At 45.8% G+C, this 21142-nt stretch overlaps 1 protein-coding gene across 1 annotated transcript in view; it reads left to right on the forward strand.

The window, feature by feature from the left end:
• The first annotated feature begins 973 nt into the window (after positions 1-973).
• FAT2 (FAT atypical cadherin 2) overlaps positions 974-21142 on the forward strand; it is a 70362-nt gene continuing 50193 nt past the window's right edge. Inside the window, exons 1-4 of the mRNA XM_038413123.2 lie at positions 974-4265; positions 4984-5298; positions 18364-18425; positions 20808-21119. Coding sequence (XP_038269051.1) covers positions 1001-4265; positions 4984-5298; positions 18364-18425; positions 20808-21119 — 3954 coding nt within the window. The 5' untranslated portion in view covers positions 974-1000. The remainder of the gene's footprint in view (positions 4266-4983; positions 5299-18363; positions 18426-20807; positions 21120-21142) is intronic.

A 21142-nucleotide genomic window follows, 5' to 3' on the forward strand; every position in this document is an offset into this window, starting at 1 on the left:
ATTAGTAAGGTGCCAAACAACTGGCAGGTACTGGTACCTGATATGCAATTTGAATTTAAAAGAGGAAGGAACTGTCCCAGATTGTGATCTCCTGGGATATCCAAGGGAAATAGAGGCACCTATAAATTGATTGAATTATCAGTGAATATCTCCAGTTTCATCCCTTAATGCAAAGAGAAAAGCATTCATCTAGTTTTATAAAAAATACCCTGGCCATTTAAAAACCATTGTCACCCTCACTAATAACATTTCTCCATATTAATTACACATCTGCCGCCCCATTCCTTCAGTGACATCACAGTCACGTCTTTGTGAGAGTTACATTCATGATGATAGCGTTATTAATCCACAGACCTGGGTGCAATGCTAGTGAAGGAATCTGGCAGCAGGGGCACTAGGATTATAGCTACTGCAGAAACACTCGTGTCTTGGTACTCAGCAAGAGGAAGCACACAACAGCTCAGCAAGTAAAATACGGGACATTGCCTCAGCAGGGTTCAAAGAAGGACTGAATGTTTATAGGAATAAAAAGGTGACATTGAGTTATAATAACTATTGATGAAAAAGAGGGTTTTGGAAGGGACAGAAAACCTCATGCACCAGGGTTTAATGCAATCTCTAGCTATTAGGGATTAGGATTAGATTAGGGCAGATTGTCCCACATCTCCCAACGGTGGGGTTTCCCTGAGGCACCTGGTGCTGGCCACTGTCAGAGATAGGACACTGGACTAGATAGACCATGGTTCTGATCCAGTCTGGTAATTCCTGTGTTCCTATTTTGTGACATTTCCTAGAGAGTGATCATGGTTCTTTAAATCAGGTCCTGCTGGATGTGAGCATAATGCATAGTTCAATCACATCCTTAGATTTTGTTGCATCTTCTCTCATGCTGCAACATGCAAGATTTAATATAACTGCCCCCATCCATGTTAGCTAACACACTAATTGTTTGTTCTTTGCCTCCTTTCAGGGCCCAAGGAGACACCCCGCCTCACACACCATGGAAGTTGCTACAAACAAGCGTGTCCTGAGCTCTGCTTGTTTTCTGATGCATTGTCTGGCCTGCTTGGGGAGCTCTGAGAAAGGCAACTCCTCCCCCTTACATTTTACCCATCCCTTTTATAACACCACAATCTATGAGAATTCTGCCCCCAAGACCTATATAGAGAGCTATGTCAAAATGGGCATTTACGTGACAGACCCAGAGTGGGCCGTCAGATACAGAATAGCTTCCGGGGACAGCGATGGTCTCTTTAAAACTGAGGAGCACATGGTTGGAGATTTCTGCTTCTTGAGGATCAGAATGAGGAGCGGGAACACAGCGCTTTTAAACAGGGAGGTCAAAGACAATTACATGTTGATAATTCAAGCCACAGAAAAAGCCTTTGCCTATGAAGCGTGGGCCAAAGTGCTGATCCACATTCTGGACAGGAATGACTTGAAACCTCTCTTTTCACCCCCCTCGTACAAAGTCACCATCAGAGAAGACACACCTCCAAAAACTGCCATCAGCGTGGTCAGCGCCACAGATGCTGACCTGGGTCAGAATGCAGAGTTCTATTACGCTCTCTACACCCGCTCACACTTGTTCACGGTGCACCCCACCAGCGGAGTAGTGATGACAGCCGGAAAGCTGAATGGTACATACCGAGGGAAACACCAGCTGCAGGTCCTGGCTGTGGACCGAATGCGAAAAATCTCCGAGGGCAATGGATTCGGAAACCTAGCTAATCTGGTGGTCCAAGTGGAGCCATCTACCAGGAAGCCCCCAGTTATTGCCTCAGTGACGATGACACCAGCTGACTCAGCTGAGGACCTCCTCTATGCTACATTGTTTGTGGAAGCTAGTGGTTCAGAACCCGGGATCGATTCAGTTGATATTGTAGCTGGAGATCCAGGAAGGCATTTCAAAGCCATGAAATCCTTTGTTGGGAGCAATGAGTTCATGATTGTGTCAACCAAAGAGATCAACTGGTTGGCTAACCCCTCTGGTTTCAATCTAAGTCTGCAGGCCAAGGACAAGAGCAAACCACCTCTGTGCTCACAGATTACAATTATCCACATACCTCCTTCCAAGTATGTCTCTGCCAGATTTCAGCAGGAAGTGTACAGAGTCCAGCTCAGTGAATTTTCCCCACCTGGGAGCCAAGTTGCTATGGCTAAAATCACTCCAGTCTTTCCAAATCTGAAGTATATTTTGAGACCCACTCCCGACAGCACAGGGTTTAAAATCAACCCTCAAACCGGGCTCATAACTACAGTCAGAACGATGGACTTCCAAGACCAGTCTCATTTTGAACTTGAAGTTACAACAGCCAACAGTCAGGCCTACACCACTGTTGCCATTGATATCATTGATTGCAACAACCATGCTCCAACTTTTACTCAGTCTTCCTATCATGGCACCTTTGATGAAAACGTCCCACCTGGCACCAGTGTTTTAACAGTGATGGCTACAGACCTTGACCATGGGGAGAATGGCTTTGTCACCTACACCATAGCCAACAAGAAAGCAGTTCCATTTGTCATTGACCCATACTCAGGCATCATCTCCACCTCCAAGCCGATGGACTATGAACTGATGCAGAGATGGTACCATCTGCGTGTGTGGGCATCAGACTGGGGATCCCCCTTCCGTCACGAGACCGAGGTTTACATTTCCCTCATTCTGAGCAACCTGAATGACAATGCCCCAGTATTCGAGAAGGCAAACTGCAATGGAAGCATCCCATGGGACTTATCTATTGGGCACCCCGTGGTCACAGTATCTGCCATTGATGTAGATGAACTGCAGCACATAAGATACCAAATCACGTCTGGCAATGAGCTTCAGCATTTTGACCTGAATCCCGTCTCTGGAGTCATTTCCCTTAGAACTTCTCTCAGAGATCTTCCTGCTGGGCAGTCACCCCTCTACTCTCTGAAAATAACTGCAACAGATGGAGAGAACTATGCTTCACCTACATCTGTTAACATCACTGTGGTCAGCCAAGGCTTCCCAGTCCACATGCAGTGCGAGGAGACGGGGGTGTTGCAGCAGCTGACGAAGAATATAATCCACTCCATCAAGTCTCTGTCTCAGGACCAAGACTTGGAGGAGGAAACCTCTGTGAACCAGTATCATGTGAATCATCATTCACCTCAGTTTGATGACAACTTTCCAAGGTCTATCGATACCATGGAGACTGCCCTAGTCAACTCAACCATTGTTGACCTTGCAGCTGTTGACCCCGACACTGGCTTTAACGGCAAACTGGTCTATGTGATCACTGATGGAAATGAGGACAGTTGTTTTACAATTGACATGGAGATGGGTCTCCTCCAAGTTCTCTCACCTTTAGACCATGAACGAACCAGTTTCTACATCCTTAACATTACTGTGTATGACCTTGGCACTCCTCAGAGGTCATCATGGAAACTCTTGGCGGTGAATGTGTTGGATGCCAACGACAATGCTCCTAAATTCCCACCAGGTGCATATGGGGTGGTGATACCAGAAGATGTAACAACAGGGACAATTATAGCACAGGTGAAAGCAGAAGATGCTGATACGGATGACAATGGGAAGGTAAAATATTCCCTCCTCACCCCCACTGATAAATTTGTCATTAACAGTGTCACTGGGGAGGTGACAGTGACTGGCCCCCTGGACAGAGAATTGTGGCCTCGCTATGTGCTAAAAATAGAAGCCAGGGACCAGCCTAGAATGGGCCACCAGCTGTTTTCAGTCGCTGATCTGGTTGTGACTTTGGAAGATATAAATGACAACTCCCCACACTGCATCCCAGCCCTGAACCATGTGAAGGTCCCTGAGGACCTGCCCCTGGGGACCATTCTGCTCTTCCTGGAAGCCTTTGATCCTGATGCTGGCTCTGGGGGGGAAGTAAAATACAGTCTTATCAACAACGAGGAGAGGACGTTCCACATGGAGAGGCTGACCGGGGCTCTCTGGGTGGAGAAAGAGCTGGACTATGAGATAAGGAACTTTTACAATCTGACCATACAAGTCAGCGATGGAGGGAGGCCCATCTCTCGCTCTTCATTCTGCCATGTGGCGGTTGATGTCCTTGACGTCAACGAGAACCTACACCCTCCTCGCTTTGCCTTCTTTGTGTTCAGCAGTGGGGTGCAGGAGAACAGTCCCGAGGGTACATCGGTGATGATGGTAACAGCTCAGGATGGAGATAAGGGGCAGGATGGAGAACTCCAATATTTCATCCGAGAGGGCACTGGCCTGGCTGTCTTCCGCATTGAAGAGGACACAGGTAATGAAGGGCCAGTGTAAGGGTATGTCACCATGAAGTGACATCCTGTTGTTGGTCTGAATTTTGACCCACCGGAACCTTTCTGTATTCTGTTTGCTCAAATCACCCTTGCTTGTGCAGGGAAGTGCAATGTGCAACCCCATGCGCTAGCAGGGGCAGCTGCTCCCAATGGGAATTCACCAATGTGTGAACCTCCTGCCTCCCTAAGGGGCTCTGCAAGGGGAAGATACCTTGCAAGAGCAGCCAAAGTCCCATAACAGACCCGCTACCTGAAGTTGCTCAGGGATACTTGGGATTGGTATATGTCCCAGACACACTTTCCCTGCCCCCGTCCTGGTTTTCATTGCCCACGTCCGGGACTGCCTGGGCCAGCCGTAGGCCCCACAGCAGAGTGAGGTTTGCATGCACCTTGTTCAGCTGGACTGACAGGGTATTAAATCATGACTCACTTCAGTCATCAGGGTCTACTGCTGCAGCATTTCAACCCTTTTTCTCCCCCTCCACCACCCAACAACCCCAAGGTATGCAAGCTTCATCTCCGAGATAAGCCTTACCCCATGCACCAGATCCAGTGCTGAGAATCAGATCTTCTGCATGGTAACACAGAACTGCTAGTGGACCACACACAAATTCCAGCCCAGAGTTTTTAAGGGGATTGTTGTGCACGTTTATTGGAGTTCTTGGAATCCATTGAAAGAGCTTTTGGTAATTCTCCTAGGTACAATTCAGACTGTGGGACCACTGGACCGAGAATCTACATCACACTATTGGCTGACAGTGTTGGCTGTTGACAGAGGTTCAGTTCCTCTGTCGTCTGTGACCGAAGTTTATATTGAAGTCACCGACATCAATGACAACCCACCCCAGATGTCAAGACCAGTCTTTTATGCCTCTGTCATGGAGAACTCCCCAGTGAATACCTCTGTCCTTCAGCTTGATGCCAGGGACCCAGACTGCAGCTCCGCAGGGAAGCTGACTTTCCACATCATAAATGGAAATCCTCAGGGGTTCTTCACCATTAATCCTGTCACAGGTAAGGACTAAACAGACTCAGTGTCTCCATAGTACACATGGAGTGTTGCACAGAGCATATTCAGTTCAGGAGAGTGCACAGCTGCTAAATTACAGCTGGCTCTGATGAAGTAGGGAAGTTTAACGGTGACTCTTTCAAATATCCAAATCCCCAGGTACAATGTCTGCTAAGAGGCCGATTGTCTGTCACTGGCATTCCCACAAGCTGTAACAATCTTTATCTGCAGCCAAGTGGCTCTCAGAAAGAAACAAGATTGTTTTACCTCTTTGAGAGCATCAAAGAGAATCAAAGAATTTGTTTTTAATATTTACAATCAACTGCCTCATTGAGCAGTGTAAGCCAGCGGCAAGTGTATCGGCACCAGCAGGAAATGTCCTTTTGGAAGGTACTCTTTGGTTGTAGAACAGAATGAGCACCATACGACAGGCTCAATAAAAACAAATTCTGCTATACCTGGGGACTCCTCTGGTTCGCCAGTGCTATTAGTGCAGTATTGACTCAGCCTCTTTCTGCCATCACTCCAGATTAGCATTAATTGCCAGATCAGTTAGAGCTTCCAAAGCCCACTGATGCTTAGTGTAAACAGCTTCCCCAAATTTTGATAGTCTGACATGGGGCCGGTCTGAAAATGAAAGCTCTGCCAGGCCTCTCACTAAATCAACTCTTGGGAACTGGAGCAAGGAGGGCAAATAATCTGACTATGGTATGGGGTTGATTAAATGAGTCTGGCATGGCAGTACCAGGATAGTGCAACAGGTTAAAGTTCCTTGCTCTCAATATGCTACAGCAGCTGGATGTACTGAAGAGGCAAGTGAAACTAACTTGGCTTTTGGCAATGTGTGTTGCTCATCAGTCTCTAGTAACCCCTTCCCTGGCTTGTTAAGATGTTGAGATATTGTAGGGTTGACCATGTCGGGGAGGCAGGCATAGGATAGTATAGTAAATGGTAAGAACCTCCAGGTTTCAATAGAGACTCTTTTTGTACTCCCTGTAAGATGGTACTGTATGTTGGCCACAAATGGCGACATGCTGGATAATATCACGGAGTCCTCCCAACCATTTGTCTTCTTCAGCAATTGCAGCTCTACATTCCTCTGCACCCCGGTAACTATGCACTCTGCTAGAGTGTTGCAGCATCCACGTAAAAACAATATTCTAATTTTATGTTAGAACAACCGGGCTAAAATCCAAATGAGGCAACTCACCTCTAAGGGAAATGTCTGTACACAAACAAAAAATGCGTCACTCACATATAAGCCATCTCCTATCCCTCTCTCTGTACTCTCCATCTCAGGGGTTGTGTGCATCTGATGAGAGGTGACCTTATCACTTGGTGGGAGGACTCTTCTTTAAACTCAGAGCTTGGGAGCAGTGAAAGGACTGCTTCCAAACTTGATCTATCTTCCTTTCTCTTCCCCTTTACTTGCATGTCATCCAAAATGAAAACGATTGCCTGGAAACATTGGTATACACCCCTAGGTTTACATGCAAGTATATACAGAAATTAAAAAGAAGGCATTGATTGCTGTTGCCAGATAAAGTCACAGCTTGTCTAAATTTCTGGGCTGTAGACAGTTTATTGTTAACACAATGCTGATTTCACGATGAGGAAGGGAACATATTGGTTGCCCCACTAAAGTGGCTACAAATACAATCTTCTTGTGTCTCATCCTGAGGCTACCGATGGCTGCAAGGTGGTGGAAGGCAGAATGCTGATCTTTGTCGTCAGTGATGATTTATAGTGTGTTTGACATGGGGATCTACTTGACCATCTCAGGACAGTGAAAAACCATCATAGTTGTGCAAAAAACAACCACAAAAAAATCACTGCAAAATGGGTGAGTTTACCTAAATTTTAAGAGAGGGGAAAAGGGCCCAGAGAAGTTTCTGGCACCATAAATCCTCTAGAGCTTTTAACACACTCTGAAGAGGTTTTTCCAATATTCTAGTTCTTTATTCTAAATGCTTTTTCAAAGGCAAAAAATGCCTCTCTCTCTTTCTTTACAAAATGGAGGAAAGACCATGAAAGGTTCTAGAAGGGTTTAAATTCCAAAGCCAATGATCGCTTCCAAATTCTACCACACTTACTCTGAGATCACCCCAACATTCAAAGACAGGAGACTATTTTGAGTGATTGAATTTGCTGAGGCAAAAGTGTCTGTGACTGGACATGACTGGGAGTCTTTACTTTCTTTATGTTCTTCAGTTACGAGCTGTGAGTAATTTCAAGCGGAAGCCACAGAATCTATTGTTGTTAGTCATGCAGTTTTAGCAAATACTGAAGAGATGAGAGTCGGCACAAAGGTTTCAGAGTCATGAACCAACAGCACACTTAGAAGGAAACTTCTTTAACTTAAAGAACACCACAGTCTAGGTCTCCAGAAATACATAGCCCATCATCTCCCTAGTAAAATGCTTTTGTTCAATGGACAAATACAAGTTTATGTTACAGTGGCACTGGAAACAAATCAGAAAGATTCAGTCTCAAGGATCAGCTATGCTGTAATGCCCCCACATCTCATAGAAAGGGAATGCACCTAAAGGTCCCTGCCACGTCAGTCCATAATTCACCCTCTCCCCATTTCTGGTTAAGACCCTCCCATAGATACACTCAGGCACCAGCCAGACACCGTTCTGAAAATCAACCAGCAGGAGGGCCTGGTAGATTGATGCCCATCAACACAGTCCTCCCCCACAAGCCCAGCTTTGCCTTGTCAGCAATGCCCAGGCATTCTGGCAGATAGCGGGAGAGAGCCAGGCATACTGGGGCTTTGGCTTGCACTGCGAGGTTAGTGCTGGGTCAGACTGAGAGCTCTGTGTGCTGAAGGCATCTTCTGACCCACACAACAGACAGCAACCTCTCCTTAGCCGCACTGCACTCACAAACCCTCTGTGTTACCTCCCCCAGCCAGGAGGGCCCCCTCCTCCAAAGGCTAGGTGGTGTTTCAGACTCCATGCCCATTCAGTCCTTATCTGCTGGGAATGCCAAGAAGGGCACCAGTATAGCCAACCCCAACTCAACCCCTTCTTGCTAGCACACCAGGCCTAGCCCCGGAAAGGTTTTGTAACCATCTGGCATTTGAATTCTCTCACCTTTACTGATAAAGTTGTCTATAAAGAAAGGTTAATTTACTCTCTGCCCACAGCAAGAACCCCATCACCTGTAACAACCAATCAGTTTCTAACCCTCACCCCACGCTATGAGATGTGGCAGCAGGAGATAACATGTTCAAGCAAGCCCGTCCACCACAGGGCACTACAGATCTTAAGAGTGCAAGTGCCTTGCTTGGGAAAGAGAATTGCTGCTTTCACTTACTATATTCTTACTTGCTCTTTTCTTGATAAGTTTTCTGGTGCCCTCCTCAGCTGAGATGGGCAGGTCTCAGTGTAGCTCCCTGTGGACAGAGGGCCCCCTCCCCACAGTTGTCATTTTGCTGGTGGTCTCAGAGAAGCCAAGAATTGCAGGGGCCACAGAGGTTACGCTCCACCTCTCAGTCCTAGAGGGAGGTTCCTCCTGTTCGGAGTTGAGACACACTAGCAGACGCAACCCACACTGGAGCTGTTCTGTGGAGGGATAGAAATTCAGTCCCCTTTAAGTCATTCTCTCAGAGCTACAAGGTTTACACAAAGCAGAAAGGGCCCCTCTAAGAATGACCCCTTAACAAGGAGCTTCCCCAGACAGCATAGAGCTACTTTAAAGGACTCAACCCTGTCCCCACTCTCGGCTACCTGAGAGAGGGCGGACAAGAGGGGTAATAAACTAAGGTTAATAAGAAGAGGGAATAAACACAGTGAAGATGAGAACTTCCTGCCACTGGCAATGGAATATCCCCAGCCCAGCCTAGTAGATGGTGCAGTGGAGTTTTTGCGGGTCATAGTTTTAGCTGGAAACTTTTGCAGACATCTACATTGGATTTGCCTAGTATTCAGAAGTCATTCTTTGATGTAAATTCTGTTCTAGTGTATGGGGAGTTTGCAAGTGGAGAGGGGGTGCTACGGAGGGAATGAGGATGTCGGTGTTACAGGGTGGTTTTGGTCACTTGTCCTGAAGACAAGCAAATGTAGAATACATGGTATCCACTTTGCCTCAGAAAACTGATACCTTCTTCCCTTCCCCAACTACTCACTCATCCAGTATCTCTTCATCGGGAACACCCTCCATCTCTGAGCTCTCTGCTACTACTGGGTTCCTGTATCCGGAGGGGCTACTGCATCCAGAAACTGATTTCTTTCCCTGTGTGTTTCTTACCATGGAGGGAACCAGAAAGACTTGCAGACATTGCTCCCCTCCCTCTTTAAACCTGAGTTCCTCCTTTCAGGAGACCAGGGCTGGGGAACATACCTGTCCCTGAATGCATTCTCCTTATCCACTACCTATCATCTGGGCTCCCAGCCCATTCCCTCTATGCAGATCTAAGAGTGCTTTGAGACATATGGGCACCTTATTCTCAGGGAGGAAAAGGTCACTTTCTGCTTTACTGCTGTGAGCTCGAATGGTGAGTGGTCTTGTAAGTTAGCTACATTGGCTATAAAAATCCCCTGAATAGGAGGCAGCTGGGAGTCTAGTACCTGAGGATCAATGTGGTTTATGCTTAAAGGTAGGCATAATTTTCTCCAGCTCTGCCTTTTCAGAGGACAGCCGATATTCTCTATGACTTGCAGTAGCTGTGTCCCCTCAGATATGTGTATCTTTGTCTTGGTGGAGGCGAGGCTGAAAGTCTAGCAGTGAAGCCGTCTATCTGTAATGACCCTGCAGCAAGCAGCACCTGCTGGTCATGCTCAGCATGTCGTCTTCCGTGACACCCTCCTACAGACACAGTAATCAATGTCATTTGTGGGTCTTCAGACTTTGAGTTTAAGAAGGACATCTGAGCAACAACGTAGTTGCTCATGGGCTGCTTTGGCGTATAACATCCCCAGTCTTTCCCCCTTGATTTTGGGCTTTGTTTTAACCCAGATCTAATACACCTGTTTTCTGCTCAGTCCCATTGAGCACACATTGCCCATCTGACTTTAAAAGGTTTAGGAAACTGCTGACTGTTGTAATATCAATAGTGCAGTGTCGTTACATGATGCTGGCAATACTTGTGGGGTGGATTTTTCTTTGTCACCTCTAAACAGAGGGCTGCATACAGCACTGACTTGCAGATGAGACTGGATTTAAAGTCCTTGTATAAGCTGAAGCCAGAATAAGTCTTGGGTTTCTATCCCCATACTCCTGTGACAAGCCTTTACATGCTCTGGTTTGTTCCAGCTGCAAATCCTCCGGCTTTTATTACCAAATCTCACATTCCTGGATTTGACTCTTGGAATTAGGAACTGGAGACACAAGTCAAAGAGGTGTTTGTGAAACCACCCCTTGCTTGGATCACCTTTGCAGTGACCTCAGCTGACCCGAGCACAAAACATACCTCTCTTCAAAGACAAACCATGGTTCTAAAGAACCCGGGAAAGCATTTGCTTCTTTCCAAATGAATTACAGCAGTGAAGACTGTGTTCACTCCTAATCAGTAATATGCAGGGCAGATCTGATGGTGTCAGGGGTGACCCTGATACCAGGGAAACCATTCTCATCATGGAAAGCACTCACTGCTGACTTCACTCAAAATGCTGAAATTCAATGCAATCATCATCTCACTTGGCATCCTTAAAGGAACAGTACTTGGAGCAATAGGTCATCTCCACACACTTCTTCCACTCACTGCATAATCAGTTTGTGGAACTCACTTTCAAAAGACATCTCTGAGGCCAAGAGCTAAGCAAGATTTTTAAAAAAAAAGGGGCTGGATATTTATATGGAGAATGAGAGCATCCACTGTCACCTTAGATGGAATCATTTTACATTGGATAAGGGATATACATTATCATGCTTTGGGGAATAAGCCAACCATGAACAGGTTAGGAGGAAGTGTCCCCTGTATAAGGGACTGGCAGCTAGACCCCAGGTCTGCAGAGCCTGGAGCAGCTGATATTCCCACAGTGCCACTAGGCGGCCATAGAGAAGTATAGCCAGGGGACAGGATGGAGGATAGGTGCCACAGGAATTACTGCCCAAGAGATCCAGAGTGACAGAGTCTGACTGGCCAAGTGCCCTACTTAACCCCAGGAAGTTGTCTGGGCAACCACACAGACCTTGGCCTGCTGTAATGCCAAACTTCACCTGGTCTCTGTCTCCATCCTGACTTCGACCCTGATTCCTGCCACTCGCTTCTAACCCTGTACTGCCTCTGATCTGCAGTCTGACTCTGATTCTTGCAGACCTCAGCCCAGCTGTGACTGCTAGGCCAGACTTCCCGCACCCCCGTCCCTTACACCTGCTGGCTAGCTTTGTCCAGAATTGTCCACTTAGGGGTGGTTCTTGAAACTTCCTTTCATGCGTGTGGTACTGGCCACTGTCAGAGACAGGATGCTGGAATGTATGGACCCCTGGTTACTTCCAATGTCCCCATGTTCCTACTGGGCTAATGTCATCCCAGGTGTAACTTTTTAAGGACCAGTTGCACAGCCCTTACTCATCCTGGTGAAGATATGTGTTTTCCCACTTCTGGGATATCACAGTCTTTCCATATGAACTGTCTCAGGCAGCCTTCCCATTCACTGCCCAGGCTGTGCCACTTCCCCTGTGGCTGGCAGGGGAACCTAGGCCTGCCCACTACTCTGGGTTCCAGCTCAGGGACCCTCTAATCACCAGCCAAAGTCTGCAACATCCCAAACATTGCTGCCATTTCCCTGAGCCTTTTCCTACTCCATCCCTATCAGGGATTATTACCCTAACTCATCTAGGTAAACTCTTCCTTCAGGGCCAGGATCCCAGTTCTTTCTCTCTCCCCCTGGGTCTCCTCCTTTCCCTCTCTAAGCCCAGAGAATGACTGCAGGCTTCCACACTGCAGCCCCTTTCTGTAAACTTCCTTGCTTTATACTAGCCCCTCCTGCTCCTACTCAGCTGGGCTCCATCCTTAATCAGGGCTTGCTCATCAAGGCTCATTCTCCCTCAGATGTGGCCTATTGGATTAGTTAACCCCTCCTGGGCCACATTAACCCTTTGTTGTCTAGTGTGGGGTGAGCATTCCATCACAGGGAGATATAAGGAAAGAGGGGACCGTTAAATCGTCTAGTCAGACCTCCTGTATGTCACAGGCCATTAACTTTCACCCAGTTGTCCCTTTAATGAGCCCAATAACTTGTGTGTGACTATAACATATCTTCCAGAAAGGTATCTAGTCTGGATCTGAAGACACCAAGAGATGGAGAATCCACCATTGCCCTTGATAGTTCGTTTCAATGGTTAATTGCCCTCACCGTTAACAATTTGTGCCAAAAGAAAGAAAGAGGGAGAAGGGTCTAATGAGGAGGTAAAATGGGAGAACAGAATAAAAGAAAGAGGGTGAGGTAGAGTAAGAAAACACATGAGAGGGGGAGAAATGAAAGAGGGAAGAGGACAATAGAAGAGAGAAAGAGGATTTCAGGCAAACTACCTCCTCCTTTTTCAGGACCTTGTAGTGAAAAGCTCAGGTGCCCTTGACCTTGGAGCTCCCCCTGTTTTAACTCTTTGGGTTCTGCTCTTGCCCGAGCTGGGCATGAGGTCAGACCCCTATCCCCAGCTCTGCCAGCAGAAGCTGTTGTTTTTTGTTGGCTGATACCAATGCACGGTTGATTGCTGCTCCTGTTCCAACATGCCTGGCTTTCTTTCCCCTTATTCTGACAATGAGCAGGAGGCATTCTGTTGCTACAGGCAGAAATGATCTGTTTCCATTGTCAGCACGTGGGCTTGGACAGGCTGCAAGCACAGGGCTTGTGCATTCCTGGCCTTGCAAACTTTTCTTCCAGCTGGAAAAGAACTGTAAAGCCGATACAGGACCTCAGTTTGCAAGTGATCTTCAGGACCAGCCTGGAGGAGGAGACGACCAAGGAGTAAACATGTTTGTGATGGTTCTTGTCTGGGATTTTGTAAAAAGGCCACCCCGCTCAATGATTAACCCAGGCAGTAAAAGCTCGAGGGAGTTAACTGCTCCAGTGGCGTCTAACCTCCATGTTGTGTGTAGGAGCTGAGTTGGCCTCTGGAGCTCCAGCCTCCTGGCTAGTCATTGTGCCTTTCCAAACAGTGACAAGATACCTTAACCATTATTGTGCACTGGGGCACAGACAAGGAAATCAGCCAAAAAACCCAGAGTGGATTTCAAATTCCATTAGAAAGCTTGCTCAGTGTTGGCCAAATCAGAAAGGAAAACAACAATTATCTGTGGGAGTGGGGGAGGGGATGCTTTTTTCCAGCTCCTAGGAGGAAGTGGTTCAAATAGCTGTGTGTAAACATCTCTTCAGAGCACAAAAGCTAATGGAAGTTTCCCTTCCATAATGGTCTTGCCTTCCACTCCAGCCCTCTGATTTCAGAGTGTGCATAACAGAATGGCAACAAAGAAAAAATTCCACCTGGCTTCCCCTGAACTTCGTGTCCGGTCTCAGCCTCTGGGGCTCCAAGTGCTCAGCTGCCAGAGTTGTGTGAACATACTTTGCATTTGTGCGTCTTGGCAACCATGCAGCACTAATACTTTGTTTGGGAATTAGAATAATTAACCATTAACCACACGTGCTTTCTGGGCTCAGGACAGGCTGGTTAACAAACCATGGAGAGGCATCACTAGCTGTGACTGGGTACTGGGTGGGGGGCACAGAAACAAGTTTGCCCTAGTGGAGCTTGCCCTGGGGTCAGAAAGAGAAGCCAATGGAAGAGAGACCCCACCCCCATTGTACCCAAGAGTTATGGACATAAAGCAAAATCAGCCCATGCTGGTGAGCAGGGTCCTCCATTATCCACAGAGAAGGTTTAGCCTGGGCCGTGATACATCTGTCATAGAATAATGATGATCAGTAGGACCCAGTCCACCCACCCTCTATTCCTTCATTTCTCTGTTACTCTGATGCTTAGCCAGAACCCGGTTTGTTTTCAGTTCTACCACCATCTCCATATGGCCTCCTTTTTGTGACTAACTTTCTACCAGTGTGACGAGGAGGTGAGGTAATATCTTTTATTGGACCAACTTCTGTTGGCGAGAGAGACAAGCTTTCAAGCCACACGTTGCTCTTCTTCAGGTCTCAAAAGCCTGTCTTTCTCACCAACAGAAGTTGGTCCAATAAAAGATATCACCTTTACCACCTTGTCTCTCTAATATCCTGGGACCAACATGACTACAACTACACTGCACCCATTTCACCCATGTTCCCCCTTTCACATCCACTTACCCACCTTGCATCCACCCACCTATCCCATCTAGTCAGACATAAGCCATTGCTACAGCAGTCTCACCAGGCACCATTGCTTATGACTCAGCATTTAGGACCTGATTTAGCAAAGTACTTAAGCATGTGCCGAAGTGTTTTGATAAATCAGAGCCTTACTTGTTCTCATAGACATATTTGTTCCTGTCTTAACATGGGGGGAGGCTTTGATGATTTCTTGAGGTCCCTTCTAGCGCTACATTTTTATGTTTCTATGACAAGGGGCAGATTCAAAGATTCCTTGATTGCTGTATTTTTGCTTCTTGCTCTTCTACCTCTGCTCAGATGTAGAAATGATGATTGGGGGGAAAATCCATCACATGTATCCAAACATAGTCCGTTAAGCTATGGCTTAAGGCAAAAGACCTATCTGGCTTCAAGATTAAACTCGATATGTTTATGGAGGAGATGGTATGATGGAATAACATGATTTTGGCAATTAATTGATCTTAAAATATTCATGGTAAATAGACCCAATGGCCTGTGATGGGATGTTAGATGGGGTGGGATCTGAATTATTACAGAGAATTCTTTCCTGGGTATCTGGCTGGTGAATCTTGCCCACATGCTCAGGGTTCAGCTGATCGCCATATTTGGGGTCGGGAAGGAATTTTCCTCCAAGACAGATTGGAAGAGGCCCTGGGGGTTTTCCGCCTTCCTCTGTAGCATGGGGCACGGGTCACTTGCTGGAGGATTCTCTGCACCTTGAAGTCTTTAAACCATGATTTGAGGACTTCAATAGCTCAGACATAGGTGAGAGGTTGATTGCAGGAGTGGGTGGGTGAGACTCTGGGGCCTGGATTGTGCAGGAGGTCAGACTAGATGATCATAATGGTCCATTCTGACCTTAATATCTATGAATCTATGAAAGCTACTCTTGTTATAAGATACATTAAGGAGACCAGGTTTACTGTTTTAAATGCATCGCATAAACGTTTATAGTGGCAGCTGCCACAGCTGCAGGGTGTTCTCACAGCCACATGCAATTTTCTGCTGCCTGTGGCACTTAGACACTTGTACACAAAAGTAACTATGACCAAATTTAAAACAACAGTAGCTATCCAGTAAATGTATTAACCCTTGGATCAGAAACAGGATATAAAAACATTTGTGTTGTCAGTTTTGACACCCCTGCAAATGTTTAATGTCATTTGATGCATTCCACTCTCTTTTTAAAGGCAATCCAACTGACACCAGGTGGTAGAATGAAAGAAGGGATGATGTAAGCTCAGCTTTGCCAATGAGAATTACATATCCGTTAGACAGACTGCTACAGGCGCACACATGCTGACAAATATACACACACTACCACCGAGGCACATTATTCAACAATTAGTGTTCAAAAGTCCTAGGTCAAGCCTCAAAAATCATGAGATTAACTTAAAAATCACAAGTGTTTTTAACTATATATTTGGGGTTTACTTTAATTTGCCTTCTGGTTCCTGAGCCTTTGGGGTAGACGCAGTCGCATTTTCAAGCTTTTATCCATAACTGTGAGAGCTAAAAACGTACTTTTAAAAAAAAATGAAAGCTGAGATTCTCACATCATCATTCGACTCCAGGAGTTGGGGCTTAAAGCACCATGTGTCTCAAAATTCATGATAAAATCACAGGAGTTAGCAACACTGCATCACACACACACATTCAGTAAAAAGAAAAGGAGTACTTGTGGCACCTTAGAGACTAACAAATTTATTTGAGCATAAGCTTTCGTGAGCTACAGCTCACTTCATCGGATGCATTCAGTGGAAAATACAGTGGGGAGATTTATATACACACACAGAGAACATGAAACAATGGGTTTTATTTAGTAGTATATGAAAAATATACAGGGTCTGTTCCCATATGGGATCTGGAATATGCAAGGTAAAGTCTAATCTTTCCCCATTTATTTTCAAAGGTACTTTTCTCATGTGGCGATATTTCACCAGGAATTGGCATTTGTGTAGCAGACAATGGATGAGATTCAGGGAGGCCAGCCAGTGGACACAGCTGCTTACTGAGGGCAGGCAACCCCATGAAACAATCTGGTTTTAAAAAAGTGTCTTTGGGGTTGTTAAGCCAAATATGCACCTTAGCAATGGCCTCATCTGGAATCTCTCATACCCTGTGCTCTCCCCACTCTGCAGAGCGGTCATGCCAATAAAGAGAGACAAGGAGTAGAGAACATTTTTGTCATGCTTATTATAAATAATAAATAATAATAATACCTAGCTTTGCAATGGCAGATCTCAAAGTGCTTTTCAAAAGAGGGCAGTATCATTATCCCCATTTTATAGATGGGAAAACTGAGGCACAGAGAGGGGAAGTGACACCCAACAGGCCCAATAACAGAGCTGGGAATAGAACCCAGGTCTCCTGAGCCCTAGTCCAGGCTACTAGGCCACACTGCCTAGTAACAGAGTGTCTAGTCTTAAAGCAGGGGACTGTCAGACAGGCTCCCTGAATTCTATTCACAGTTCTGACTTACCCTGACCTTGTGCATGGTCCTCAACCTTCCCTGCTTCCATTTGTCCATCTGGAATAAGGACATAATAATATCTACATTGCAGAGATATTAAAGGTGCCAAAGCACCTTCGTGAATGCCTGGAAAGCTGTTTGGGATTCTCAGATGGAAAGTGCAATAGATTGTAATTACACTTACTATGATAGTGCATTATCATAGAATCATAGGACTGGAAGGGACCTTGAGAGGTCATCTAGTCCAGTCCCCTGCACTCATGGCAGTACTAAGTATTATCTAGACCATTCCTGACAAGTATTTGTCTAACCTGCTCTTAAAAAATCTCCAATGATGGAGATTCCACAAACTCCCTAGGTATTATGATTGGTTATTGTAAGTATTATTATCGGTCCAAATCTGAGGTCCTCGCTGAGTGTTCACACAAATTCCCATTGACTTCAGTCGGAGTTTGCGTGAGTAAGGGCACTCAGGATTTGACCAATAACGAATACATATAAACCAAGCAGTGACTGCTGGCTGTGGCAGACACAGGGCTGTGACACAAAGAGCTCACAGGCAGGAGGCTGTTCATTGTCAGAAAGTCATGCATTATATATAACATTTCCATGAGCTGGAAGAGCTGGTTTTGAAAACAATACAGAGCTGGCAGCCCTTCTGAACAGGATCACTGTTAAGACAGGAGAGGAGTCACCACCAGGATCCAGGTCTCCTTGGCTAGCTGCTTGTGAAAATCATTGATTTAAAGGCCAGGAGGGACCATTATGATCACCTGGTTTGACCTCCTGCATAACACAGGCCAGAGATTTTCACCCACTAATCCCTGCAACAAGCCCATGCTAGAGCATATTTTTTAGAAAGCCATTGACTCTAGATCTAGACTTCAAATGATGGAGAATCCACAATAATCCTTGGAAAGCTGATCCAATGGTTAATTACTGTCACTGTTAAAAATGTGTACTTTATAGCCTGGATTTATCTAGCTTCAGCTTCCAGCTGCTGGCTGGGAGAGATATTCTTTCCCTCCATAAAAAGGAACTTCAAACTTTTACCCAAAATACTGTAACATTTAGAGATCAATGTTCAAAACGGAGAAACAGGAGGCAACATTTCCACATTGTAAAACCACTTCTACTCACAAGCATGGGAAGTTTGCTAGTTTGGGGACAGGAAATGTTCTTTTCCCACAGTCCTCTTGCTTTTTCATCCATTTACTTAAGGGGTAACATTGGCACTAGAATCTCTGGCTCTGGCTGGCAAGTTGGAAGAGTGATTTGTGCCATCCACTCCTATGAGGCTTGGAACTCAAAGATTATCTCTCTCTTGGCAGGTCTGATTTCCACCACTTCTCAGCAGCTGGATCGAGAACAGAAGGCTGAACATATCCTAGAGGTGGGTAATGACGAAGCTGTAATTAGTTTTATTAACCTGCAAGTGTTTCAAGTCCTCAAAGAACATTGTCTTGCAAGTTGGCACACAGAGAAAGAGGCTCGAACCATCAGCTCCCAAGCGCTGGGAAAGATAATTAAATGTTGGCTTTTTTTCCCTGTGTTGCCCCAAGTGCCAGCTGTACAATGTTTTTGAAAAGTGCCTCAAGATTTCCTAACGGAAGAGCGGAGGAACACGAGGCCTGTTGCCAAACCATGGGGAACGAAGGGTGGGAATTGCAATTCTAGCCTCTAACAAGATGGACAATGATTCATTTGTAAGAGACCAAGGCAGAGAAATTCACCCTTATTTATCTTAGTGTACAACGTTATCTTATCCCAGTCCTCAGATGCACTGAACTCATGCTGGGTGCTGTTGGATTGGAGGGAAGGGAAGGGAAGGGGCCTCGCCAATCCTGGAACTCAGCTGGGGCAAACTAACCCCCAGTACGAGTTAGAGAAGGCACAGGAACCCTATGGACCATTCCACCAGCCCAGGATTGCCAGAGCGTTAACTTGGCCCCTATGCAGACAGGAAAGCAAGGGTGGTACAGAGCAAGCTATGCTGCCTTTATATCACCAGGAGATTCCCCTACAATAGAGTGATTTCCATAAAGCTGAAGGAATCCCCAGTTGCCCTGAGGAACCAGCCCTCTCCTCTCTAATAATAATGTTTAGTAATTCTAGAACACTCTACACACACATACCTTTTCAGTCTCACAGCATCCCCAAGAGATCTGTTTATCCCCATTTTACAGAGGGATAAACTGAGGCACAGACAGGTTAAGTGACTTGCCCCAAGCCTCGGAGTGAGTCAATATTAGAACTCAGAATCTCTTATCTCCAGCGCCTGTGCTCAGTCACTTCAGTACATTTGTCAATGTTTTCCTTGTGTCTAAACACTCAATAGTTCCAGGCAAGGGTGAATTTTCCTGTCCCTTTTCTATATTTCTGTGGATTCCATGATCACTTTGGAGATATTTCAGCACACTACTTATTCTGCAGTTTCAGGACTTTTCTTTTCCTTTTCTCCCACCCTCCAAGAATTTCACAAACACATCAGTGAAAATGGCCAAATCCTAAATGAAGACAAAGAACCTCTATCCCATTTGTTTCATTTATGCGATGCATTTAAAACAGTAAACGTGGTCTCCTTAATGTATCTTATAACAAGAGTAGCTTTCATAGATTCATAGATATTAAGGTCAGAAGGGACCATTATGATCATCTAGTCTGACCTCCTGCACAATCCAGGCCACAGAATCTCACCCACCCACTCCTGCAATCAACCTTTCACCTATGTCTGAGCTATTGAAGTCCTCAAATCATGGTTTAAAGACTTCAAGGTGCTGAGAATCCTCCAGCAAGTGACCCGTGCCCCATGCTACAGAGGAAGGCAGAAAATCCCCAGGGCCTCTTCCAATCTGTCCTGGAGGAAAATTCCTTCCTGACCCCAGATATGGCGATCAGCTGAACCCTGAGCATGTGAGCAAGATTCACCAGCCAGATACCCAGGAAAGAATTCTCTGTAGTAATTTAGATCCCATCCCATCTAACATCCCATCACAGGCCATTGGGTCTATTTACCACAAATATTTAAAGATCAATTAATTGCCAAAATCATGTTATCCCATTATACCATCTCCTCCATCAACTTATACAGTCCCTGTATACAAAACGTTATCCATAACTTGTCACACAAAGATCACAGGTCAGATCTGAGACCTTGTGCTCAGTCTAGGTTGTCAGCTTTTTAATGACTTTTGGCACAGAGCTCACCCACACCATGGGGAGGTCATGACTGCCTGTTCATGCATCCAGAACCCTGGAATAACGTATATATTTGTGTAGCAAGATTAGGACCAGATTCAACCACATTCATTTTACTCCACTGATTTCAATGGAATTACTACTGATTTAAATCAGTGTAAATGAGAGGAGAATCAGGTTCTTAGAGTGTATATCTATAAAGACCCATGGCCTGGACTATTAGAATCTGGGATCTTCAGTGCTAAAAGCAGGTATCTCTAGCCCTTCAGCACAAGGTGTAATGGTAGTAAATGCATCTCCTTTTAAGTGGACCAGCCCTAGACAATACCGCGTAGTGTGACTTACAGAACTTCTGCAAGCTCCAAACGCCAGAAAATAACTTGGTCACATGCAGTTGGATAGGTTTGAAATTTCATCCAGGTGGCGGAAGTGACATTCAAATCCTGTGGCGGACAAATACACATACACAAAACAACCACCGTATATTTTTACAACTGCCCTTCATGATGAGGGTTGGCTGTTGTGTTCTGGCTCATGACAAGATGCTTCTTCACCTAGTCCCCTGGTTTGCTTACAGGTTGCTGTTTCGGACAATGGAGATCCAACCCTGAAGTCCACTGCCAGAGTCGTGATCCAGGTCCTGGATGCCAATGACAATCCTCCCAGCTTCCCCCACAAACTCTTCATGGTTCAGCTCCAAGAGAGAGCAGCTTCTGAGGCTGTACTACCAGTTTGCAGGCTGATTGCCTCAGACCGTGATGTGGGGCAGAATGGACAGGTCACCTATAGCATGGAGGAGTATGAGGAGGGGATATTCACAATCAACCCTGCAACAGGCACGGTGCTCTCCAGAAAGGCTTTCCCTGCCTTGGAATACAACATACTAACGGTGAGAGAGGCACAGAGAGAGAA

Source organism: Dermochelys coriacea, chromosome 8 (genome assembly GCF_009764565.3).
Source record: "Dermochelys coriacea isolate rDerCor1 chromosome 8, rDerCor1.pri.v4, whole genome shotgun sequence".
Lineage (NCBI taxonomy): Eukaryota > Metazoa > Chordata > Testudines > Dermochelyidae > Dermochelys > Dermochelys coriacea.